At 39.7% G+C, this 27,609-nt stretch overlaps 1 protein-coding gene across 1 annotated transcript in view; it reads left to right on the forward strand.

The window, feature by feature from the left end:
* Positions 1 to 2,730: 2,730 nt before the first annotated feature.
* Positions 2,731 to 27,609, forward strand: part of nfe2l1b (nfe2 like bZIP transcription factor 1b) — a 38,334-nt gene continuing 13,455 nt past the window's right edge. Inside the window, exons 1-2 of the mRNA XM_028819911.2 lie at positions 2,731 to 3,043; positions 6,162 to 7,055. Coding sequence (XP_028675744.1) covers positions 6,534 to 7,055 — 522 coding nt within the window. The 5' untranslated portion in view covers positions 2,731 to 3,043; positions 6,162 to 6,533. The remainder of the gene's footprint in view (positions 3,044 to 6,161; positions 7,056 to 27,609) is intronic.

The following is a 27,609-nucleotide window of genomic DNA, read 5'->3' on the forward strand; positions in this document are numbered from 1 at the left end:
TGGTGGCTGTCACTTAAAGTGACGATGATGTTGTTCTGCATTCGCTCCTTCTCAGATCAAAAGAACAGATAGAGGAAACAGAAAGTGAGAGCAATGCCAGGTCAGTGGCCGGTTTAAAATGTTCCCTGTATCAACCATCGGGCGACAGACGTGTTACGTGGTGAGCCTGCAAACTTGTGTTTCTGAACTTTTCCAGCTCCTTCAACACCATCTAACCTCTGCTCCTCAGGGTCAAGCTGGCAGAGATGGGAGTAGATTCATACCTGGTGGCATGGATTGTGAACTATCTTACAGACAGACCTCAGTATGTGTGTCTCGGGAACTGCAGGTCTGACATTGTGGTCAGCAACACAGGAGCGCCGCAGGGGACTGTACTTTCTCCGGTCCTGTTCAACCTATATACATTGGACTTCCAATACAACTCGGAATCCTGCCACATGCAAATGTTGACAACACTGCTATCGTGGGCTGCATCAGGAGTGGGCAGGAGGAGGAGTATAGGGACCTAATCAAGGACTTTGTTAAATGGTGCGACTCAAACCACCTACACCTGAACACCAGCAAAACCAAGGAGCTGGTGGTGGATTTTAGGAGGCCCAGGCCCCTCCTGGACCCTGTGATTATCGGAGGTGACTGTGTGCAGAGAGTGCAGACCTATAAATACCTGGGAGTGCAGCTGGATGATAAATTGGACTGGACTGCCAATACTGATGCTCTGTGCAAGAGAGGACAGAGCCGGCTATACTTCCTTAGAAGGCTGGCGTCCTTCAACATCTGCAATAAGATGCTGCTGATGTTCTATCAGACGGTTGTGGCGCGCACCCTTTTCTACGCGGTGGTGTGCTGGGGAGGCAGCATACAGAAAAAGGACGGCACACGCCTGGACAAACTGGTGAGGAAGGCAGGCTCTATTGTAGGCATGGAGCTGGACAGTTTGACATCTGTGGCAGAGCGACGGGCGCTGAGCAGAGTCCTGTCAATCATGGAGAATCCACTGCATCCACTGAACAGGATCATCTCCAGACAGAGGAGCAGCTTCAGCGACAGACTGCTGTCACCGTCCTGCTCCACTGACAGACTGAGGAGATCGTTCCTCCACCAAACTATGTGACTCTTCAGTTCCACTCAGGGGGGTAAACATTAACATTATACAAAGTTATTGTCTGTTATACCTGCATTTTTATCACTCTTTAATTTATATTGTTTCCTTATCAGTATGCTGCTGCTGGAGTATGTGAATTCCCCCTTGGGATTAATAAAGTATCTATCTATCTATCTATCTATCTATCTGAAAAGGCAAAAGGGCGAAGATCCGTAGTGAGGATAAAAGTAAGGTAGAAAGGATTCAGACCTGGTTTGACTCCATATAACGAGAAATGTTTGATTGCTTTCATGTAAGTTGTATGAACTGTTACATCTCAAAGTGAGTTATGTCGTGTTCAGGTACTGTGTCATTCTGAGTACTGCGGACAGCTAAACCTCTTATTTCAGTTACTATTTTAATGCTGGTCAGGTTACATTAGACTAAGTGAAAAAAGCAGAAGGGGGACTGGAAATGGATGGAGCACAATATAATTAAAACTTAATATGTGATCAAGAAATTGAAATGCAAAGTGAATTCATCCACATTACTGCCACCCTGGCCGACTCAGCAACAGAACTGGTTCACTCTGTACCAGTATCTTAATGATGAATGATGGTGAGTTCAAACTAGGAAATAAACTTTTATCAGCGTGTTTCATTCGTGGCCACCACAAGCTGCTCTATTCAAATGACTTGAAATACAAACATATGGTACAATCTGAACAGGTCTGACCACCTTACTTCCACTTACAACCCTTAGGGTTATTCTTTAATATATATATATTTCTGAGCATTTGTTACAGGGGACAAATAAAGAATCATAAAGCTAAATAAATAAATACATTAGGAAAAGAAGCTTAGTGTCAGTGGAACATAGCCCCCTATTTTCTTAGGTTTATTATTAAGTTCTTGCGTGTATTAACAGTTCTCTATATTCACAAGATGGCTTAGAGCTGACATCATCATCATTTGGATGGGCTCAATATTCAATAGAGGGCGGGGTTAACTGGGGTTGCTGTTACGTCACACCAAGCCGGCCCTGGAACATTCTACGCTGCGCAAGCGTACAACATGCTGTTTCGTTTCTGAGCATTCTGCAAGTCACGGTGGGCCTTCGAAGGGGGTTGTCGGACAACCGTCAAAACGCCAATAACAAACAGCAAATATGCACTTTATGAATACGCTTACATTTTTGTTTCACCAAAATAATACCTGTAAGCACTGTCAGCTTCTTATGTTATATTTTTTCATTTTAGGCAGCATGTTGATACGCCGTCAAAATATTGCGGCATTTGTGGTTACACATTGTGTAACCTTCATATTAGCTAATTCTGTGATAGGAAATGTGAAAATATTTCGATGGCTACAAATTACGTTTCAAGCAGCCGGAATAGAAAGTCACAGCGACAATAATTCTAGTGTGTCCTCGTTTTATTCACGTCCATACCAGCGCTCTATTTCCGTCACAGTTGTGTTGTTTAAGGAAGATCCGCCTTTGTACTATTTTCTTGAATGTTGATTGGTCAAGTTAGGCAACCGTACCCATGACGATTTATGTTTTTACTTTCTAATTGGGGGAACGTCCTGCCCGTTGGCTAGTAGGCGTTAATTGTTGCTTGTAGTGCCTCGAGAGGGCGAACGCGGGTCTCTGTAGCGCTTCCTCGTTAGTTGTCAAGGCTTTCGTGTGCGCGAGATGTTGGAAGGGGCGGAGGCTGAGCACCGACTCCAGTATATACACGATGAAGGTTGGGTGTCGGGGAGGTTCCCAGCGCATGTTGCAAAGCAGCAAATCAAGGTTGGGAAAGGCGGCTAAAGAGTAACCGAAACAACGCATCCTTTTGGGAAGAGAACGAAGAAAGGAGGAAACGACACAAGATCTCCTAGGGCCGAAGATACACTCGAATATACGCTATTCTTTAGGACAACCAAGAGAGGAAAGCAGTGCTATACAGATCCAAACGTAAGATCTTAACTGTTGTTTTGAGGATTTTTCGTCTTACCAATTCTTTAAACTGTTTGGAAACAGGTACTTAAAAGGAAACGCCTTGTCTGTTTTTTTTGTTGTTATTTCGCAAATGCCCCTCCCCTTGTGTATTTTCTTTATTTTATATTCTGGTAGTAGGGATGTGTTGACTAATACTAGTTACGAGTGGATACAAAGTTTTTAAATAGTATATTTAATATGCCGCACCGATGTCTGTGGCCTGCTTATTTTGGAGGCCAGTGTTCACATTTCCAGAAAATCCAACGTTCTGACAGTTTATCCAACGTGGCTCTGTCTACGAATGTGACAAGTAATCCTGGAGCCGGGTGCCGTCTAGTCACAAGTCGGGGTCAGATGATGCAATGAAAAGAAATACTATATCCCGCGTGGGGATACAAAGCCATGTTTTATTATATAGCACCTGTTCAGAGCATAATGACCGTGTTGCCCGTCCAAGACTGATCTTAAAAGCGTAGAGGTCACTCCACATCATCGGATAGTTTAGCTTAGCATTTGGGTAGCAAAGAAATTGCGTGCTTTTGTGAGAGCCATCGTCAGGAACCGTTGCAAATCAAGAAAATAATTTAAACCAAAACCGCCAGAGGCTTGGTTTGTAATAACGACATAAGTATATTTATTATATCGCATCTTTAAAACACATTTCTTGAATTTACGGTAAACAAAAATAATAACCATTTCCTGTTTTCATATCATGGTTTAAATGACAGATGTATACGTTTTGTTGTTCTGAAAGAGTATCTGTAAAAGTGCCATTTACTTCCCACAATTTATGTTTGAAGATTTCTTTTTTTATTGTTAGGGTGGAGCACGGGTGCATTTTTCTCCGTAAAGATATGACATGTGCAGGTGTCACGTGTTCGTATATTTATATTTGTATAGACGCACCAAATGCACACGAGGGTCCTTAAAAGAAAGTCAGTTATCACAGGATGGGTGCCTGGTTTGTGCCTCCCATCCCCTTCACCTAAGGGTTGTCTGGTAACAAAGCGCAATATAGCTTTGGTCCACTTAAACATCGAGGACCCAGGACACCTGCTTGGAAGGAAAAGTCCCACATTTTTCACCTCGTGACGCTATTACCTTAATTTCAACTGTGAGAACATGATGTATTTTAAATAATGGGATCTGTCCTGTACACGTAAATCGGTCATGATGTGGGGGAACTCCTTCGCCTCATCAGGTGGTCTCGTTTAATTTCCTGGCAAGTTAATAAAAGCAAGCGTTAGAGTGCCAGAAAACACATGCTTTTCATTTGTAGATGTCCTGTGTCGCTCCTCCAGTATACACATGGCATGTTTGTTTATTGTTTGCTAGTGTGAGTTCATCATTCATTGATTTCAATGTTTGTTACAGCACCTTTCACATCATTTAGGTTAATGTCTAAATATTATGAAATCCAAAAGTAAATATACTAAGTATTATGCCACCTGTTTCTGTATTTGGAGTATCCTTCATTTTTCATTCCACAGTTTCTTAAAATTTTGTGGGAGGCTGCAGCTTGGTGATAGTGACCATTATGTTAATATAATGTTGTGACTGGCTACCAAAAATATTTAGAGTATGTATTTTTAAATATAAATTACACAGTCTTCATTTTTAAGTAGTGTGAAATAGTGGGTAAGGAGCTGAAATGCAGAGGTCCAAGTTCATTTTCCCCAGCCATGGCATCCACCTTATATACAACTAGATTTCTTTTTTTTATTTTTTAACACCACAGTGGTTTAATGTTACCATTCTATTGTCTCAAAGAGGAAATTATAACGATGGAATCAGTATAATAGAACTGTTCTGCATGTATATAAAGATGGGATGAAGTAATGGCTCCACATCTGTGTCGGCTGAAAAAGAGGATGACATAAAGAAATAATCACAATTGCATATTGAGTGAAACTTAAAACAAATTTTTAGCTTCTGTAAGAAAATTGACTATACAAACTCAAGACAGGTGGACTCTTGATAACATCAGCATGTTCTGTTGGCTTAACATTTAGTCAGCTTTCAGTCATGTTTTTAAAATAAAAGGGAATTTACAACTGGCCAAATTTTTGGCTAAGGTTATTGACTATTTTGCAGGTATCCAAACAAAGCAAATGAAGGACCATAGAATACATGTCTATCAAATTTAATTTGTACCAAATAACACATGGCATAAATAATATGAATGAAACCAGTTTGAAGCTGGTAAACAAATTTTTTGTACATACCTTTTTTAATTTTGCGTAAAGATTCTGTACTTCTTTAAAATGGGAGCTTCATAGTTATTATGGATTCTTATTGGGTCTCTTCCCACAGAGTGAAAGGAAGACTTGTATGGATGCCCTGGTTCATATTTACCACTTTGAGTCAGAGATGGTTGTCCTCCACATGTTTTGGCAGTGGAGGAATATCAAAATGTGCTTTGTATATTTTGGTTGGGGTTGTGCAATGATTTTACATACTATGATGTGTTTATTTGTCATTTATGTTTGCATGAAATTATAGGACCTGGAGATAACAATATATGTATATAGTATTTATGAAAACATTATGAATTCTAAAATAAGGAGGTATAGGAAATGGAAAGATTTAACACTACAAGTTTGCAGGAAGGTGGAACTTCTTTATGGTATTTGGTGTTAAGCAGAACCCATTGCTGGAGGGCTACTTTTAAGCACACACTTAGCTCACTCATTTCAGACCAATGTAGATTATTAATTAACCTAAGGCATACATCTTTGTGATGTGGAAAGAAAATGGAGCACTTTGGAAAAGAACAAAACGAGTACATGGGCACTTGGAGTACGTACAAACTGTAAACTAGCCAAGAAATGAACCAAGGTTCCTGGAGCTGTGAGAGAGCAGAAGTAGCCATTGTGTCAACATATTTTAAATATTGTGAGTTTAGGAAAAAGCAGATTTGGAGAATGAATGGATAATAATAATTATTGCAAATGTACCTTTCAACTTTGTCTGTGGGTTGAAGTAGGCTTAGAAGGTTCATGGATTGAGACTTAACTGTTTTTTTTTTTTTTTTTTTATTCATTTATTTATTTATTTTTTTCCTCACTGATATGTTTCTTTTTTTTCCCCTTAGGAAACCAAATTCATGGCAGAGATTGGACAAATTATCACTAAGAGAGTAGTAAACTTTTCATTAAACTGAATGGAATTAACCTTCCCACTCCTCCAACTGAAAACTAAGCTAACAAACAAAAAAGGCAGGCCCTGGTTTAATCTTTATTATGGTCGTTTTTGTTTTTCACATTTTGAGCAGTCGTGTATAAATTTCTTGGTCCGGTATGAAACAGATAGTTTCTTTAATTTATAGAAACCTTGCAAGTTAATTGGTTTTTCTGCAATTTAAAACTTTTTTTTATATTTTGGTTTAAATCTTTCCTCGCCAGTGTTGTTTTTTTTTTTTTTTTCACTCTTTTTTTTAATCTGCCATTATTGGACTTGTTAGACAATGCTTTACCTGAAAAAGTATTTCACGGAGGGACTTATTCAGTTCACAATTTTGCTAAGCCTGATTGGCATAAGAGTTGATGTGGATACATACTTGAATTCCCAGTTGCCACCACTGCGAGAAATCATTTTGGGACCCAGTTCTGCTTACACCCAAACCCAATTTCACAACCTGAGGAACACCCTGGATGGCTATGGCATCCATCCCAAGAGTGTTGATCTAGATTACTACTTCACAGCACGTCGGTTACTCAGTGAGGTTCGATCATTGGACAGGCTACAGGTGCCCAGCACAGAACTCAGTGCCTGGCTAGTACATCGTGACCCAGAGTGCTCTGTATCCAATAGTCAAGTCAACCCCACCATTACCCTGGAGAATGCCAATAGTCTGGAGGAGGTGGCCAACTCTGAGACCTCAACAATGAGGAATAATGGAAGTTTAGATCCATTATACAGTGAAGAAATGGATGAGAATCGAGGAGCTGTGGCCCGAGATGACAATGATGATGACCTAACCAAAGAGGTATTTGCAATCAAAGTTTTTAACCAGGTTTTCTAATCTTAATGTTTTTACTGATAGTAAAATGCTTAATACCACTCATATTTTTACAGACTTTTTATTTTACTTCTTGCAGCTAATTTTATATAGCATTTTTAGTAAAAATTTTTAAATCTGTGTGCACACATTTAAAAGTACACTAGGTGTTTCAGAATGCGATCATCTTAAATACTAGGGGGGTGGGGGGGTTGTTGTTTGCTGAAAAAAGTTACTTGAAAAAGGTTTTGAATTGAGCACTGATCGTTCTATTGTTAAACCACCTCAGGGCAAAAGAGACCCAACATTTTCCCCTCAAAAACTTGAAGGAGGACAGGTTGTCAGGCTTTCTGCGGCCAACCTCATAGAGGTACTTGTAAAGGCAGAATTCTCTCGCCCCATCTCCCACAAAAAGACATTGTCAGTTTATAATGAGGAATGTGAACATTGTTTCAGAAGAAAACATTGTCCTATGCAAGTTCAAAAAATGCATAATAAAGCAGGTTTCTTTTCTGTCACATTACTGAGAGAAGGTAATGTTTCCTTTAAGTAGCAGATTTACTTAGAAATGGTTGAAGCTGGAGGAGTTAAGTGTACTGATGCTTTCGAAAACAGTGTATTGCAGATTTGTTTTTTTGGGTTTGTTGGTTATATAATAAATGACCGTTTATGTTATCTATTGATGTGTTAACGAAGTAGAGGTTTACATAAAAAAATTCCTTTAGGTTGGACCTAAAGAAAGAGTACAATTATGATAAACAGTTTAGTGTTTTAAGTATTTTTTGATTTTTTTCCTATTATCTAGCTAGGGTCGTCCTCAATAGGATCCATGATCACTTGCTCACCTATCAGTGACGAACAGTCTGGTTTTACGCCTAAGAAGTCTACCATCAACTGCATCCTAGCACTGAGGGTTCTCATGAAGCGCAAATGCGAATATTGGCAGAGTTTCTTTGCAGCCTTTGTCGATTTTCGTAAAGCGTTCGACTCCGTTGATTGAGCTGCCCTGTGGGACATCCTGGGGGTTACGGGATCCCCTCGAGGTTGCTGGGTATCATGGCCGGCTTGTACATTGGTACTGTAAGTGCTGTGGAGAGTGGAGGCACAACCTCTGCGTTTTTCCCAGTTGATTCTGGGGTTCGTCAGGGGCGTATTCTGCTCCTACTCTGTTCAATGCTTGTATGGACTGGGTGTTGGGCAAGGTCGTGGGGTCCAGTAGCTGGGGGGCATCTGTTGGTGAAGAAAGATTCACGGATCTTGACTTTGCTGACGATGCTGTGATCTTCACAGAGTCAGTGGTGGCTCTGATCGGGGCGCTCAAGAGACTGAGCAAGGAGTCTTGAGTGTCTGGGCTTACAAGTGTCCTGGATAAAAACCAGGATGACCTCTTGAGCATGGCCATGAGCTGTGTGTCTGTTTGTGGAGAGAGTGTCAACCTTGTCGAGAGGTTTACTTACCTTGGCAGTGACATTCATGTCTCTGGTGACTCTTCCTATGAAGTCAGTAGACAGATTGGGAAAGCATGGGGGGTCATGAGGTCGCTGGAAAGGGGTGTGTGGTGCTCCTGATATCTATGTAAAATCTATGCAAGTCTTTAGAGTCCTGGTGCTTCCTGTTTTGCTGTATGGTTGCGAGACATGGATGCTATCCACGTATTTTGGTACTGTGTCTCTGGAAAATCCTTGGGTAGTTTGACTTTGTGTCGAATGAGCGTTTGCTCATGGATTCCCGAATGAGGCACATTACCTGCATTGTGAGGGAGCGTCAGTTACGGCACTATGGCCATGTTGCATGTTTCCCCGAGGGTGATCCACCTCGTAAGAATCCTCATTGTTGAGGACCTGAGTGGCTGGACCAGGCCAAGGGGTCGCCCACGTAACACCTGGCTGCGGCAAATAGAGGGTCATTTCCGGAGGGTGGGACTGGACCGCGTGTCTGCCTTGGGGGTTGCCAACCGGGATCCCGAGTTGTTTCGTTGTGTAGTGGGTGCGGCAACGCAATGTACCAGTGCATGTTCCACAACTTGACTTGACTATCTCTATAGATACAGCACAAACACAAGAAATTTGGGAAATATGAAGTCAACTGGTTTGACACTATCCCCAAATCAGCCTATATGCCAAGTTAATGGTGAATTAGACTAAAGTGCAAAATTAGTTCCTGCTTTCAGTTAAGGATTTAAAGTACTATAATTGTTTGTTTACTGTGAATCACACAGTATATTCTAAATTCCATATATTGGTCATCTGCATATTTATAATTATAAAACATACAGAATGTAGTTAGTTTGTACAAAATGCAAACATTGACTTTTACCTCCTGACATGTCCCAATGTCATTAATGAATACAGTACAGAACTTTATTTTATGTGTGTATACCACATTATTGGTAAATCAACACCATTACAGTTCCAGTTCTTTTTGTCTCTGCTGTAGTGGAATTAAGACCCTGAAGGTATGAAAGGCCATTCTGAGTTCATGGGTGGCCTAAAAATATAATATGATAAGCATTGGCTGGCTGTGTGGGTAACTTGTCTGAATCTGTTAACCTTTGTTTCTCTGTGTCCTTGGTAGATGCATCTAGATTTGGATCCCTAGTGAGGCTTTTCTGGATAATTTTTTGATTAAGATCAGAAGACTCCTCACTCTTTTCTAAACTGTTGCATTAACTGATGTTAAATTTATTTATTAGCTTAGGTCTTCTAATATGAGAGGTGATAAGCTTGTCATTAAGGGTGTAGCCTTTTATGCTTGTTAAACTTTGCTTAGTTTCCTTACCAGGATGACGAGAGTTTATTTTGTTTGAACGAGCACATAATACGCCACAGATTTGTTGTCTGCATATTGTGTAATAGTCCAACTGTTTATTTGCCATTGTCCTGTGAAAAGACGTATTGCTGTTGAAGTAACAAACAGATTTTCCCCTCTTCAAAGTTTGGTATTTTGGTGTAATTTTACTGGCTCTGTTGGGGCTTACTATAGGTTAGGTATCCCTAATACAAAATTCCAAAATCTGAAGCTTTTTGAGTGCTGACATGGTGTCAGCTATTTATTTATTTTTTGCTTCTGAGCTTTTGTGAACAATGTATGTCCAGATTCCAAATGTATCTTTTCATTCTGAGCATGATGGTGGTTTGGTTCCTCATGAAGCATCGAGCGCCACCAAGCAACAGTACATGAATGATGACCAGAGTGGGCTTTTGATGGTACAGTTATCCTCCTTGAAGTGCCACGAAGCTAGAACACATGATTGATGACCGGGAATGGGGTCCCCTGTGAAACAGTAAGTGTCACAAAGCACCATCACTGAATCAACTATCGCACCACAATGCAGGGGACAGATGCTGTTTTGGGGGGCATAACGATAACATCTGCAGTGCAGTTCAAAGGATCAGCCTTGTATCAGAGGGAAAATAAATAGGATTCTACAAATGGAATATTCCACAGCAGGGGTCTCATTTAATGAACTATGTTTGGATTCAAGCATGAAAATATGTGTATGCCAAACAACAGCAAGAAAATAGAATAAATACAATTTATGGCATCTGGCATATGCACATTTCTATGCAACTTACTTTCATAAATCACAATTGCTTTATGAATGTGCATACGTGAACATGCCTCAAAACCCCTCTTGAGTGCTAATGGAGTGTCACTACTTATGGTTAACAAAGGCAGCTTCATTCTCGCTAGGTGCTCTTATTGCAGTATGGGTGCAGTAAAGTGTTCCGACTGCGATAGGAGAACTGGATGCTCCTGCATTATGTGTGTACACCCACAACATATGAAAACTTAATGAAGCACACTGTCAGCCGGGTAATGGCTTCTAGCACAGTGGGCGTAATGGAGTGAAAGGTGGCTCAGATATTCCTGACATGTCTGCAAGCTCCCTGAGAAGTGACCAGAGGGAGCCTGTATAAACTGTTGAGAAACAAAAACCGTTCTTCGCTACAAACACACAGCATTGGCCCCCTTAACAAATAAAAATGAAATATAGTCTGTACATGATATTCATCACTTTTGAGGTTTAATATTTTTGTCACTTTGGTTCACATTATAATAACGTCTCATTGATATGAATTATACATGTATGTCGTCATTTAACTGGTTTGGTTGCATTTCCCAATGTGATCACGTGTATCCTCAAAATATCTCATTATGTATATGCAGATATTCTGAAATACAAGGGGGCTTCGCTCGCCTACCCCCGGCGTTTTGAACCCGTGCTCGCTGGGCAGCCGTAGTTTCAGACGCGCGTTGTAGGAGCTTGCATTGTTTTGAACCCGTGCTTGCCCTGCTTCTGCGGTTTGAGACGCATGTTGTAGGCGTATATCCGTCAGTTGAGCTTGTTCGGTTTGAATCCGTGCCTGCTTTGCCTCCGCAGTTTCAGACGGTCGGTCGCGTTCGGCGTTTTGTACGATCCCAAGCAGCACATTATTCCTAACTTCACTCCGCAGTAGTGCCACGCACAATATGGCGGTGACGCCTGCACCTTCACTCCGCAGTAGTGCCACGCACAATATGGCGGTGACGCCTGCACCTTCACTCCGCAGTAGTGCCACGCACAATATGGCGGTGACGCCTGCACCTTCACTACACAGTAGTGCCACTCACAATATGGCGGCAACGCCTGCGCCTTCCGTATTATGTCGGGTTTTACCATGCTGTGTAGGCGCCTTTGCCTTTCGTACTTTCCCGCGCCTTCTGACGCGCGATGTAGGTGCCTGCACCTTCCGGGTCTGCCTCCGCTGTGTGGTGTGGACGTTTAACTGTCGTTTTTTCTGCCTTTTATATTCTGTATCTCGCTGTGCATGTGTTTCGTGCCTAGGTTTTTTTGAAGCTGTTGCATTCCAGTTTTCATCATCTGTAACCTGCTCTCCATGTGTTTGGCCCCGTTCTTTAACCTCTTTATGACATTTTACTTTGTTTCCTACTCTGTCTTTTATTTTTGAGCTCGCTTTATCCTGCTTGCGGCATGTCAGACGGTTCGTAGTCTCTCCCGTTTTGCTCTGGGGTGGGGGGGCTTTGTGTGGCGCCTGCGCACGTTCGTAGTCTCTCCTGTTTCACTCTGGGGAGGGGGGCTTTGTGTGGCGCCTGCGTCCATATCCGGTTTACTATTCTCGGTTAGTAATATGGATATTCAACCTGTATCAGTATTCAGTGCAGTGAAGTGTTTTGGTCATCTTTGTGTAACCATTGCGTGAGCGTTTTAAGAAGTTGGTGTATGATTTTCTTATGTATTACCCACAGGTTTGCATTTTAAAAATGAAGCATATATATTTTGATGGCACAAACTGTCAACAAGGTTAGTGAAAGATCATATCCTAGTCGATTCTGAATTAAGGTTCACTGTATTGTCAATACAAATGAAATGCCCTTTTACTCATTGAGGCTACTAGCAAAACAAAACATAATAATAGACCATTTTGTTGAATGTGCAGTTCACATCTCTTAGACCAGCAATAGATATTTTTTTGCCTATTCTGGGAATACTTAAACCAGCAGACTTTGCTAACTTGCGCTGTATGTGCAAAGCCTTTAATGCATACTGCAGCACTTTATAGTATAAAACTGATTCATTGCTGTTCTGTTGTTGGAATTTATAAATAAATGTCTTTTGCAGGTTAGGTAGGCAAGAATGGGCTTTCCTGATAGGAGGCTGAATGTTTTGATGTTACATTTTATGGAGGCACAGTGATGCTACAGAGAAGGCTGCAAGTGCCAAGTGTAGTTCCATTTGGTGTGCCCTGCATATGATGTATATAGAAATCTCTCTGTGTGGTTTTGTGCTTGGTACTCCAGTTTCCACCCATGGCCCAAACAGCAGGTGTTAAATTTGTAACACTTACTTGTTACAATGTGTGTTTGTGTTTGTGTAACTTGGTGTGCATAGATGGGCTTCAGCATCCATAGTTTAGAAAGATGAATGAGTGCATAATTTTGCTTGTAGGAGGATTGGGACATGATGTGGGTGATGTTCTGTCACAATGCAAGACGGGATTCATCTGAAGAACTGATTTGTGTTTAATTCGTCTTCTTCCTCCTATCCGCTTCTGTTGATTTATGCTCTAAGGTATCATAGATTTTTTTTTTAATACATAATGCTGCTTCACTCTGTATCTTGGTTTTTCCTGTCAAAGTAGTTTGCACAATTAAAATACCTAGAATGTACAGCAAGTACAAATATGAGGGTATCTAAAGGGTTTGCTTGCCATGTAGCAGGAAGAATAGAGATCTGATTATTTATTTATTTTAAATTCCTGTCCCAATGGGAAACACGTTTCTTGGTAATATGTGGGTAGCTGAATGTTCTTTTACCATTTTGTTCATTCATCCAGATCAAAATGTAAACATAGTGCTTTCTCTTTTAGAAACTACTCTTTCCTTGTCCTAAGGTACTAATGTGACATTAAGAGAAGTGCAAAATGCACACATGGCTAAGCAGTTGGTGATGGGGTTGGGCAAAATGCTGTAGCACATGATGTTCCCATACCAGGATGGAAAGTTTTATAAAAGCAGGTGGAATGGGGGGTCGGGGGCACTGTTCTCAGAGTGTCATACTCAGCTGTTTGTTTTGAAGTTTACTCCAGACCAGATCCCAAAGCTGATAGATTTATGCACATCACTTAGTCATATGAAAAAGTTTGGGAACCCCTCTCAGCCTGCATAATAATTGACTCTACTTTCAACAAAAAAGATAACAGTGGTATGTCTTTCATTTCCTAGGAACATCTGAGTACTGGGGTGTTTTCTGAACAAAGAATTTTAGTGAAGCATTATTTAGTTATATGAAATTAAATCAAATGTGAAAAACTGGCTGTGCAGAAATTTGGGTCCCCTTGTAATTTTGCTGATTTGAATGCCTGTCACTGCTCAATGCTGATTACTTGCAACACCAAATTGGCTGGATTAGCTCGTTAAGCCTTGAACTTTATAGACAGGTATGTCCAATCATGACAAAAGGTATTTAAGGTGGTCAATTGCAAGTTGTGCTTCCCTTTGACTCTTCTCTGAAGAGTGACAGCATGGGATCCTCAAAGCAACTCTCAAAAGATCAGAAAACAAAGATTGTTCAGTATCATGGTTTAGGGGAAGGCTACAAAAGCTGTCAGTTTCAACTGTAAGAAATGTAATCAGGAAATGGAGAGCCACAGGCATAGTTGCTGTTAAACCCAGCAGGTCTGGCAGGCCAAGACAAATACAGGAGCGGCATATTAGCAGGATTGTGAGAATGGTGACAGACAACCCACAGATCACCTCCAAAGACCTGCAAGAACATCTTGCTGCAGATTGTGTATCTGTACATTGTCCTACAGTTCAGCACAATTTGCACAAAGAATATCTGTATGGCAGGGTGATGAGAAAGAAGCCCTTTCTGCACTCGCGCCACAAACTTGTTGTATGCATATGCTCATTTAGACAAGCCGGATTCATTTTGCAACAAAGTGCTTTGGACTGATGAGACAAAAATTGAGTTATTTGGTCATAACAAAAAGCGTGTTGCATAGCGGAAGAAGAACACCACATTCTAAGAAAAACACCTTCTACCTACTGTCAAATTTGGTGGAGGTTCCACCATGCTGTGGGCTGTGTGGCTAGTTCAGGGACTGGGGCCCTTGATAAAGTCGAGGGTTGGATGAATTCAACCCAATATCAACAAATTCTTCAGGGTAATGTTCAAGCATCAGTCACAGAGTTGAAGTTACGCAGGGGTTGGATATTCCAACAAGACAATGACCCCAAAACGTTCAAAATCTACAAAGGCATTCATGCAGAGGGAGAAGTACAATGTTCTAGAATGGTCGTCACAGTCCCCTGACTTGAATATCATCGAAAATCTATGGGATGATTTGAAGCAGGCTGTTTATGCTCGGCAGCCATCAAATTTAACTGAACTGGAGAGATTTTGTATGGAAGAATGGTCAAAAATACCTCCATCCAGAATCTAGACACTCCTCAAAGGCTATAGGAGGCATCTAGAGGCTGTTATATTGGCAAAAGGAGGCTCAACTAAGGATTGATGTAATATCTCTGTTGGGGTGCCCAAATTTTATGCACCGGTCTAATTTTGTTATGATGCACATTGCATATTTCCTGTTAATCCAATAAACTTAATGTCACTGCTAAAATACTACTGTTTCCATAAGGCATGTCGTATATTAAAAGGAAGTTGCTACTTTGAAAGCTCAGCCATTGATAAACAAAAATCCAAAGAGTTAAGAGGGGTTCCCAAACATTTTCATATGACTGTAGCTGTATGTGGCTGTTTCTAGGGAAGAGGTGGGGATGGTTAATGTAGTTGGTATCACTTGAGTTTTTTTTTTTTTTTTTTTTTGGAGAATGGTAGGTTGTGAATTGTGTGGAGATCTTGAAGTCCATATTGTAAATATTCATTTTGCATTTTATAGCTCCATCTGTATTTGCTATAGATCCCACCTCTTTATGAATTTAGAATGTACACATGAAGCCTTACTTATATATTTGAGCATTTTGTTCACCTATCAGACCTCTAGTCTATCTGCTCAGAGATGTACAGTTTTCACCTTCATTTCTGGATGCATAGTTGCTAAAGAAATTCTTCTCACTGTGGTTTCAGTTCTACATTATACTGTTTTGAGTGTTAAAGACAGAATTTTATTGCTTTTCCTGAATCAAATTCTTTTGGCAACTTTTGAGGCTTTGTGAATAATGTCTGAAAAATGCTGTTTCAAACTTAATTGTGTGATGATGTTATGTGAGAACACTATTATAAAAATCAAAGCTTTTCATGATTCCACTAACAACCTTGTAGTTCAATAAAGAACCTGCCATGGATCAGGAAATTCGTGTGTACTGTGGTAATGGATCCAGTTGCCCCCAGTGATTTAGTTTCCTCTGAGTATGGAATGTTTTAGCTTTAGTAAAGTCTCAGCAGATTGCTACAGAGACTGTCCCCTATTTGGGTCATCTGTAGATAATCCTGGTTGCCTCAACCCCCTATCCTGTATTTGTGGACAGCAGGGTAAAAGTAAAAATCACGTACACAGTGTCATGTGAATATAATGGATTTTTTTGTTTTTATTTGACTGTCGTCCTTTGGATATTTTGTAGTATGCTGACTTCACAGTAGACCCCAGATGAGTTACAGGACTTCTATATAGTGTGTATGCGTTTCTACACATTCATTCAGTCTATCTTCAGATGTTGTGTAACGTTTTTTTTAATTGAAGCTTGCATTCTGAAGTTGTCCACCCCCACACAAACATTTGAAAGCCAACCAGACTTGATGCATTGATCTGCTTGTTTTGTCATCACATTCTTTCAGCAGACCTCCAGCCCTTTACTGCTACCACAATGTGGATTGCCAACTATTGTCACCTACGCTGCCATTTAGACAGCCGCTCCCCACTGTGATCACCCACTGCAATATTTTTTTTTTTTGTCATGTAGGACTTACCAAGCAGCGCTCACTTTGGCATTTCTGCTGATAGCTGGTAAGCTTAGGATTTCTAGCTGCATAATCAGGAAGAAATAGAATAGCCAACCTTACAATACTGAATTGGATCATAATGGCTTGAAAATGTTATATAGAATTAATGTAAGTATGGACAAAAGCATCTTTAACTTTTAAAATTTTAATGCACTTGAAGTACTACATATTGTTACTGATGTGTGTGATTTGGGATGGATAGAAGTTTTTGTTCCCGGGGGAAAGTTTGGCTTTTTACAGCAGCTATTTTAAATAAATAAATAAATACATAAATGGGCAGATAATAGATAAATATACACACACCAGAATGACAAAAAGGAAAGAAAGAAAATTTATGACTTGACTATCACAGTTACAGTGAGGCATTATGCAGTCATTGGCTAAAAGTCCTCAGTGCTAGGGTGTCAGAAAGAAGATATGTAGCATTTTTCATAATGGCACTCAGTTTTGTTTCAATGCTCTCCTTTGCTACAACCACCAAGGGGTCCAGAGTGTGTCCTATAACTGAGTTTTCCCTTTTAATTAGCTTGTTGATTTGGTGGGCCTTCCTTGAAGTGATTTTAACAGCGCAGGCCACCACAGCATAGAAAATTGCACTGACAATCACAAAGTCTGCTTTTTATCTCCTTAGCTGAGGGTGTGAAGAGCCAGTTAGACCACATGCACTGACATCCCTTTCAGTGTAACAAACTACACCAGGGTCTGTTTGGATTCGGATGCTGCCCACCTTTCTGATATACAACAGATTGTGACTTTTTCATGAACACACAAGTTAAAAAGGAGCCTTCAAATCTCCTAGAAAAAATCAGATTTAGGGGCTTAAACAGAGGTGGACTTTGGAAAATGTATTCATAATTTTATTGCACAGAATTTCTCCAAGCATTTTCTCTGTGTTCCTTAAGAGAGCCTTTCCATCATTTACAAAAATTACAATAATTAGAACATACTGGAGGAAAATTCATGCTATGTATCAAGCATTTCCAACTCTGCTCCAGGATTGTCACTATGTTTGTTGAACAGTGTTCCTGCTAAGCTTTTTATATGAGGCTAATTAAAACTCCTTTTTTATTTTGCTTTTTTGATTTGTGTTTTTGAATTCAGCTTGTGGGTTTGCACAACCATCTCCAGTGTCTGTTTTCAAAATGTCTTTTAAAATTCTGTTTCATCATGGCACTTGCACATTGTATTCAATCAGAAATAATAAAATAACAATTATGTCTTGTGTGAGCTATGCCCGGACACCACCAGCCAGAGACCACGTCTTTCTAAAAAGCACACATTTATTAATGTTACACAGTCCCGCACAGCACACTGTGCCCCCAGCACCAATCACCGCCTTTCCTCTCTCCACAGGAGCCTCGTCCTGCTCCCACTCCCGACTTTAGCTCCTTGATTGTAGGGAGGCAGCCCCTTTTTATAATGACCCGGTTGGGCTCCAGGTGCTCCATCTGACGACACTTCCTAGTGTGGTGGAAGTGTCAGGAGAGCACCCAGAAGCACTCCGGACGTCTCTGGAAGGATCATCTTCCTTGGTGTGGCGGAAGTAAATGTTTCCTGGGCTCTCTGAGACTCGGTGCGCCCCTTGGCGGTGGCCACGGGGCCCCAATGGGCTTGAGCCTCCTTGCTCCTCTCCTGTGGTCCTCTCCAGATCCAGGGCGGTTGCCCCCTCGTGGCCCAGAGGACTAATACGCCACCTTCCGGTCCTTCCAGGCATCCCGGCTGGGTCTGTCCCCCAGCCGTTGGTGACACTTGTTAAAAAAAAAAAAAAAAATGCAAGTACTGTGACATATTCATTAGCAGCTAACATGAACTCTTTATTCATCAACACATCCTTTTATTAAACCTGCGTAATCAATTTTATCGTCACAGAGAGCCATAGCTTATCCTGGCAGCATTGGCTTTAAAGTAGCAACTAAACACGGGTTGCCTAGCAGTTGTTGGGCACTCACTGTCTGTGTGTCTCTCTCTCATACACACTAGACCAATTTCAATTGGCTACTTGTATGCCCTTTAGATATAGAAGAAAATATGGAATATCCAATGAAAACCCCACAAGAACAAGTGGAGAACATGCCTGCTTCTCATAGAGTAACCAGGTCAGGTTGGAGCAGTGAGGCAATTACCTCCTATCACTGTGCCCTTTCTAGAAATATTTCAGAATTATTTTAGAAATAAACAATCTTTCTGAAATTATGAGTTTTATTACAGAAGTCCTCACTGATCAAAAAGTCATACTAAGCTTAATAGTTCCTTATGTGAAGGCATTCATGATATTAGCACAAGTGTTTGAAACAGAAATACAAAGCTACTCACTATGTCTGTACCATTGAAATGTGGAAAACCAGAAACAAGAGGCTCGATTAAGCTGTTAAATGAAAGGATTGAATAAAGACTGTGAACTGGAGTTAAATCATATTGACACTCCAGCCCACCAGATGCCAAGCTTGGCATCCCCTGTATTATGCCCACCTACCGATGTCTGAACCAGAGAAACAAGAAGCCAAATTATGAAAGGATTTCAATTAGAATACACAATGATCATCTTATTGCAGGCCTAGCGCTCCTGCCTGCTTCAATTTCTCCTAAGTTGTAATCCAGTGTTACTGCTAGTGCACCAATCCTGTTTAGAAAAGGGTCAGCTTACCTAGTGATATGGATCAAAATGTACTGATGATCACGTGACCCATAAATCGACCCAGCATGACATGTTTAACCTGTGTATACATCTAAAATGTAATTTATTGTACATTTGTCTGGTGATGACAGTTGCTACAGTTGTTTGCGACTGATTTTTTTTTTTTTTGAGTGCATGGATTGGAAAAAAAAGAAACAGTCCCAAGGTTGTTGGATGCAAGCATAAAATGCTTACAAGACCCTCATGTTTCAGTCGAGATTTCTGTTTTTTGTTCATCCTACCGCAAATACAATTTATATTTCTGCACAAGGAAGACCAAGGGACATGAATGAACTCAAAGGTTAGGGCATATATCCCTACTGTGACATGCCAAGGGGGCTGAGAAACTCTTCAGCTTTGAGTAAAGAAGAACCTGAGGAGACACTTGTTCAGGATCCTCAAACAGATTTCATATGCATTCACTAAACTCAACAGAAAACCTTGAACAGAGAGCGAGCGAGGGAGACATGATTTTAAAATCTGGCAGGGGTATCTTGTTAAGTTTGACTTGATTGAATGTAATGTTATCTTCTTTGTTGTATCAGTTAGACTTGATCATATGAAATGTTTTTGTCTTCAAATAAAATTAAAAAGATAAAAGGAAACCATTTTTGTAATGAATAAGGTATTGCTCTTTTTGGAGCTATTATTGACTTGGAAGTTGGAAGAGTTTTCTACTTGTTATCTAAACTAGGCAGTTGAAACTTTTAAAACATGACCTTCAGTCAAACCTTTACTTAAGGGCAGCCATATTTTGAAGTAGATTCAAGCAAATCATGCGTTTCTTTATTGTTCTTACCAAATGAGAAAACAAGTTCTGGCTTATTTGAAGCTGGTACATTAGGTAGTGATGGGCATTTTGAGTACTTAAGTGTATGGTGGGGTTTTTTTTTTTTTCCCCATGGTTATAGACTCTTGAATACATAATAGAGAATAATAACTTTTGTGGCACATTTTACCAGTGTAGGGTTAACTTTTCCAAGGAGGAAAATAGTGGAAGTTGCTCTTAGACTTCATTTAAATTGTACTTTATTACTGTAACAAGTTTGGTTGTGTGAAATTTTATTAGGTGAAGTTCATACCAACGACATCAATACACGCTTGCAGTATAAGGCCAAAAGTGATTGTCATTCCCTATTAACCCACAAACAAACAGTTTAACACAAACACACTTGAACACACTCATCTGTTAAGTTCTAGGTTCAGCTTGTGGATGGGTACCTGTAAGAAATGCTGATTGATCTGAGCAGTTTGCCAGATGAGGGGAGATTGAACAGGGGGGTGGGCAGTGTATGATGCATCAGAAAAGATTTTAATGGCTTTATTTTTCAGTTTGATAGAGTAAATGCATAATGAGAGGTTGGCGACCAAGAATTTTAAAAGCAGCATGCATTGCTCTCCTACTGAAATTGCTACACTAAAGAACAATATCATCATTAACATTTTCATTCTGCTTGTCCTAGTGAGGGTTGTGATGACAACAAGCTGATGTGGGTTGAAACAGAGCTGCCTAACCCTTATCGACTTTCTCCAGTACTTTTTGGGGAATTTCTTGATGCTTCCAGGCCATCTGAGAGATAAAATCCCAACATTATTTTTTGGGTTTGCTTGTCATCCTTCTGGGTCATGCTTGGTACTTGTCCCACAGGAGATACCCAGGGAGCATAGTACCCATGTGTTCAAACCAACTAAGCTTGTTTCTCTTGATAAATGGAAACATCAGTTCCACTCTTAGGTTCTTCCATATTGTAAGCTCCTCACCCTTTCATGTACAGTGAGTCTTTCAGTCACTACACAAAGTTTATGACCATAGGTGAGAATAGACCTGTAGACTGATTGGTAGATTTTATTTAATGAATTCAGACCTTTGTATGGCATGTGGACTTGTGTACCTCGTGATCCTTACAGCTATGTTGTCTGAATATATGTGCACTGTTATAGTTACCCATGGCAAATTGGGAAGGGTTCATACAAAGAACATTACATAGCTGACCCAAATGTATGCATTTAACTAAATTAGAACTTCACCCGGAAAAGGTGTACTTGGAACAACTCCTGATGCTAGGTTTGGGAGTGGTGATTACTGAGTAACTGACATAGCATAGCTTTGTCTGGTTCAGTCTAAAAAAGCTTTATGAAGTCATCACATGTTGTGAGAGTTAGGTGCAGTTAGGGTCAGGTGACATGCAAGAGTGAGACTGACTTGGGTACACTAGATTCTTGTAATGGAATCTGGTATTGCCCTACAGAATTGGGATGGAGAATTTTAAAACGCTTTAAAAACGGAACTGTGAAAGGTAATTATTGCTTTCTGTAACGCTGAGTTTCTTTAACTGTCTCAGAAAGATCAATCTCTAAACATTTTTTTTAACCTTGCCAGATATACAGACCCTCCCATGTTAGAGTGCTGAAAATGTTAGTAGAATTTAACAGCTTGAAAATCTGCACTACCACTTCAGCTTCACCAGTTATACTTTGTAGTAATCTTTTGTTTTGCTTAAAGTCCTCCACCAGTTCTTTTGTTTTTTTAGGACATTTAATTCTGGTTTATGGATTAATTATGATACACTTTGTGTTATGAGCCCAAAAATGAACAGTGTTACCTGCAGCGATGACCAGTTTTATTAAATCCACGTGTGTAATACAGTTTGTGTACAATTAATAAAGGAACAAAGATAGCTCAAAATCTGAATGCCCTTTGTAGTTGAGGTGAAGGACTTAAAGGTGCCCTCATACTGTAGGATGTGCTAGCGTGTACAGCAATGACTATAGGGTTAACTTTCAACTGCTTATATCACAACAAGACTTTCCCAATTTTGCAATGCTTTTCAATGGATCAGCGTCTTTCAGACAGTTTATTAAAATCGTTAGTGAACATCTCTTTTCATCGTTGCAAAATTAAAAGTAACAGAGCCTTAGAACCCCCTAAGTGCAGTTTTTAAGCATTAAGGACCAAATTTATTATAGAATAAAATTGGTTATAATTTGATAGCTAATTTAAAAATAACTTATGAGCTACTAGAGTAATTTGGGTTTTCCTACTCTGGGACCTTGTCTTGTCTAATTCTGAAGTTCTTTATTTTGGATTGACTACTTCCACCTGTGGGCACGTAAGGTTTTCAGAGGTCGCATTGGCACTGATATTTTTCTGTAGCTGACCACCTTCCTGCCCTGTCCTTGTTAAGTCTGTGGCTTCACCTCCCTGCTTCATATTAGCTGCTCACATTTTTTGAATGTTGCAGCATACCAGTTCTTTTGTTGTTGTTTTTCTGTCCTTCTGGCTTTTGGAATTTACCTGTGTTAGATCACACATACCCCACACCCTAGTATGTTTTGTTTGGTTTTAACCATCAACACTTTCTTAATTTTGCCAAATGTTAGTGGCCTCATCTGCGACTCTCATTATAATTTTATCACCTACAGTTTACCTTTTGATTGTCCATTATTATCATACTTTATGTTGAATCAAAGCTACATGAACCAGGAGTTTACCAGAAAATTTGTCCTGTCTACCTTTTCTCTCCTAAATTATACCCTGCATTAGATGTGCTGGATGCCTACTGTTAAAAGTAGCTGTGCCTTTTTCTGTTTTGCTCCCTGACAGCCTGATAGCTGTGCTTACATGTTGTGCAGCTGTATGGAAAACTGAAATATGGCCAGTGTGTTGCTGTTTTGTCCCATGACTAAACTTGTAATCTGAGCCTTGGAACATGGCCAAAATATATTTAAAACCTTCACAGGGCTTGACCAGTGGCGAATTTCAAGGATGATGTTTGTATTTTGCAGCAGTTAACAAATTAGCTGTCTCCTCTTCACCACTTCTCTCTTGGTTTAATCTTCTTGTGATGGGGATGTAATTCCTCTGATTGGTTATTCATGTCCAAGAACTTGTAAGCTGTAAATTAATGAATTCATCCATCCATCCATCCATCCATCCAGCCATTAACCTATATGCAATAACTTAGACAAATGTTTACTTACAGTATTTTCCTTCTAGGTGTTTTTCCTTGGGATTTAAGTGCACAGTAAATAATATGCAAAGGGTGTAAACAAGACCTTGGCTTCCTCTCTGGTTCTTTCAAAGTTCATGGTTTGCCAGCTTTATGCTGTTGGATTTCCCACTTGAAGAACACCACACAAATACAACTTCAAGCTACAAATACTAATTCAAATAAGTAGACGGCATCTGTTTAGACATCATCTTGAAGTTTCCTGCTTAGCCATCAGCAAATTTCTACCCTGGGGTTAGGAGTTACTTGTCATAACACTTAAAAATGGGTCACATTTCCATTTAGTTTAATCTTTGATAAATGGTCTAATTTCTAATTATAAATCTCTGCCCTCTACGACGGCAAACAGAGAGGTACTTGCCCTTTGCTGAACTTAACAAGATACCCATCTACTTTATTTTTTAAGGAGCAATGTCCACTTCTTAACAAGCCTCTTATGGCGCCTTCCTAAAGCAGATATTCCCATTGAATTCCCTTCTTGAGTATCATTTATAGTTAGAGGGTGCGTCCTTTTGGCTGCAGTCTAGACATACTGGAATGTAGAAGAGCTTTTCAGATCCCAGTATAAACTTCTCTGATCTTCAGAATGATCCCTCTTGATCTGATTGTGCTTCTCAGTTTTTGGCTTTAATCTTGCAGCGCTTTAGCGATCTAACCAACTTGCATTTACCTTCTACATTTCTAATAATGTCCCAGATCTACTTTATCTAGTGTCTAAATTCCACTCACAATAATAGTACTTCAGAATATAGCTCTGCAGTGTCCAGAGGTTTGTCAAAAAATGCAGAGTTCTGGCAAAAATTACTGTGTTGCCTTTTTTTAATAAAAAGGACTGATCATATAATAAAAATAAACAAAGCTTACACCAATGATAAGTATCCAAGCCAGAAAGCAAATAACAATTAGGAACATTTTCAGAACAGTAAGATGCTATGTACTGGGCAGTGAAAGTGGAAAGTTTCAAACTACAGTGCCAAAAAGTGAGAGAGAAACACTCCTCCACAAGCCAAGCATAAAAATACATGAAACTGATGCCCTGTGCAGCTGCTTGCACTGTTTATAATTTAAATAGAATGTATAGAACCGACCATTGTGTGTATGTGTGTGTGTAGTTGTTTGTGTATATGTGAGTTTATGTATATTTTTATAGGTTTTGCTCCCCATGGTTCAGCTAGGTGTCAGAGTGGTAAGAAATACTCTAATGTCAATGGATAACAGCGCTTCACTAAGGTTGTGATCATGGATGGTGTAATGGTTCACATGTTTGCTCTTCAACTAAGAAACACGATTAGGTTCCTGCCCATTACATCAGACTCCTTTGTTAATCAAGCAGTTTTATCACAGCCACAAAGCAATTTGAGGATCTAAGCATCAATAGAAAAAAAATATTGTATACAAAGAGACTGTTCAGTATTAACAGGTATTATGTACTAAATGCACTGTGTTTCAAGGTAGTAAAGTTTGGTAGTTTGTAATTTTCAAACATATATTTACACACAAACACATCCTTTTCTCAACTTGGGGAATCTGGGACATCATCTAGTTTAACTAAGGTCAGAAATCTCGGCTGTGATTTTAGAAAATGATTTCATTAATAATCTTTTACAAATCACAAATATTGAAATTGTGATTAGGGTGTATATTTCTGTGTGTAACCTTCCAGTTACAGTGATGTCCCTGCACGTGTAGTTCAAGTGCCTGAAACTGATATAGTTGAAAATTAATCTCTGGAATGAAGTTATCTTTATCTTGTTCTAGAGTCAAAGGTGTTCTATCAAAGGATTCAATTGATATTCTCATGGTCTCATGCACTCTACAAAATTATAATCATTGCAACCACACTGCGGGCGGCACGGTGGTGCAGTGGGTAGCGCTGCTGCCTCGCAGTTGGGAGACCTGGGGACCTGGGTTCGCTTCCCGGGTCCTCCCTGCGTGGAGTTTGCATGTTCTCCCCGTGTCTGCGTGGGTTTCCTCCCACAGTCCGAAGACATGCTGGTTAGGAGGATTGGCGATTCTAAATTGGCCGTAGTGTGTGCTTGGTGTGTGGGTGTGTTTGTGTGTGTCCTGCGGTCGGTTGGCACCCTGCCCGGGATTGGTTCCTGCCTTGTGCTCTGTGTTGGCTGGGATTGGCTCCAGCAGACCCCCGTGACCCTGTGTTCAGATTCAGCGGGTTGGAAAATGGATGGCTGGATGGGCAACCACACTGCCCCAAAAAAGCAGTTGTTTGAAAGCAGCTGACTCCTAAAGGACAAACCACAAATCCCATTCACGCTGTTGTGTTTACTTTCTGCCCACTTTTCATGAAAATATTTTATTATGCCTCTTCTGAACAATAACAGTGCATTGTGATAATTAACTGACATCAAACAAACTTTAATTAATAAATTTTATGCAGCATTATGTAAATAAACATGTTTGATTAAAATAAAGCATTAAATGATTCTTGTCAGTCAATTTATGAATTCCTACAGATAATATAGTCAAATTGAACATGTATGATGCAATACCAGAAAATTTACAGTAAAGTCAACTTGCCAAGATATTATATTTATCTTAAACAGGTTTATAACTGAAGGTACAAATATTATTTCATAATTGTGTTTATTCTGCATTGCAAGATTATATCATGTGTCAGGCTGCTGAGCTGAGATTTAAAATGCAGTTGATTTGTAGAATCATTAAGGTTTTAATTAAACACCTTTATTAAAAATTCTGTATATAATATTGTTCCACAAATGTTTGACAAACTCCAGCCACTGTGCTTGCTCTTTTAAGCCCATGTCACATTAGATGAATTTTTCAGTGAGTTTCAATCATAGCCTTCATTATTATAATCTTGGAACCAGTCAGCCATGCACTCCTGTGAATGCAGTCACATAATGTGACGAGCTTAGCGACTCAGTCCAACTAGTGTGTGACTCACCCCAACAAAATTAAACCGGTTTAATTTTGTCTTTGGTTGTAGGGGTGGGCTCTGTGTTCATGAGAGCTGACAAACAATGAATGCTCATCTGAAAGTACAGTACTATGCATATAAATGCAGCGATGAGGAATAAGAATAACGGGTATTTTCAATCTCACAAATGTGAAACTCATCTGTCTGTCTCATACATACCATGACAAAATGGAAAAAAGAAAAGGGGGGTGGGGGCAGAGATTGGGGTCGAACTCTTAACTGTTCATACAGTGCCACCTTTATCAGGGATCATGCTATTGGCTGTGTCAAAAAAGGGGGAGCACGGCTATGCTTGGAAGATAGATTGCCACGTGTTCATTACATTTAATTAGTTATGTTCAGCAATTTTTTTAAAGTAATTTAAATTGACATGGCTCACCATCAAGATCAACAATTACACTCTGTAATCGGACAATCTCAAATACTAAAAATTGTGTCATATGGCATTGACTGTAATCAGCGATCAAATTTTTGCTTTATCTTGTTCAAAAGGTTTTTTTTAAAATGCAGAACAGAACAAAGAACAGAGCAGTGTACAAAACAATATACATATAACATTTGTGCACTACAGCAGCATGAAATGATACTTGTTGAAAACATCTAAATATAATAAAGTTAAAGCACAATCGTAAAATCCCAGTTGCTGTTTCACCTGGATTCCTAAATATGTGTAGAATGTGGCATGCTTTACCAGTTCCCTGTTTGAGTATGTGGGGTTATTCTTTTATACTCTAAAGTCTGACAGTTTGTTTCATTTTCTTTAAATTTACACAGAGAAAGTTATCCAGATGCCTTTTTTAGGTTTTGATGCCTCTCTTTTTAAATTTTCCTGGGATTATCATATTTTAAAAGAACAGGTTAGTGCAGTATCATCTGTCTATTTTTTAAAAAGGAGTCAGATTTGAAACTTGCGTCCAGGCTTGGCAGGCATACCAAAAGTCTCGGTTCTTGCCAGTGTGCATCTCACTCAGTCTCTTTATCTCTTAAGCCCTTTCTTGAGATTTCCTTGGGTCTTTGTAAGTCAGCATTTTTTGGTGAGAAGGGACCATGGTGAGTGAGGCAGCATGTAGCCTTTAAAGATACAGTAGCAGCCTATACAGACTGTTAAAGCGTTATATTTTAAAGGACATACAACATATTGCAAACTGTTTAATCAAAAGAATCAGTTTGTTAAAGTGCACTCTTAAACATTTAGTGTTAATAGGCTTACTTTGTAAACAAGCTGATTGCTTCCAGGTAACATCTTCTGTAAGTATCTTGCACTATGCAATATGTTATCTGTTTAGTTGAAGAACTATTATTATTGTTGGTTAAATTTCACTAACAGCATACTTGATTCAAATTAATTATCCAATGAGTTAGCCAAACCAAGTGTGATAGTCAGGGCCAGATTTTCCTATAGGCTAACTAGGCTTCAGCCTAGGGCCTCAAGA

The sequence above is a fragment of the Erpetoichthys calabaricus genome, chromosome 14 (assembly GCF_900747795.2).
Source record: "Erpetoichthys calabaricus chromosome 14, fErpCal1.3, whole genome shotgun sequence".
Taxonomy (NCBI): domain Eukaryota; kingdom Metazoa; phylum Chordata; class Cladistia; order Polypteriformes; family Polypteridae; genus Erpetoichthys; species Erpetoichthys calabaricus.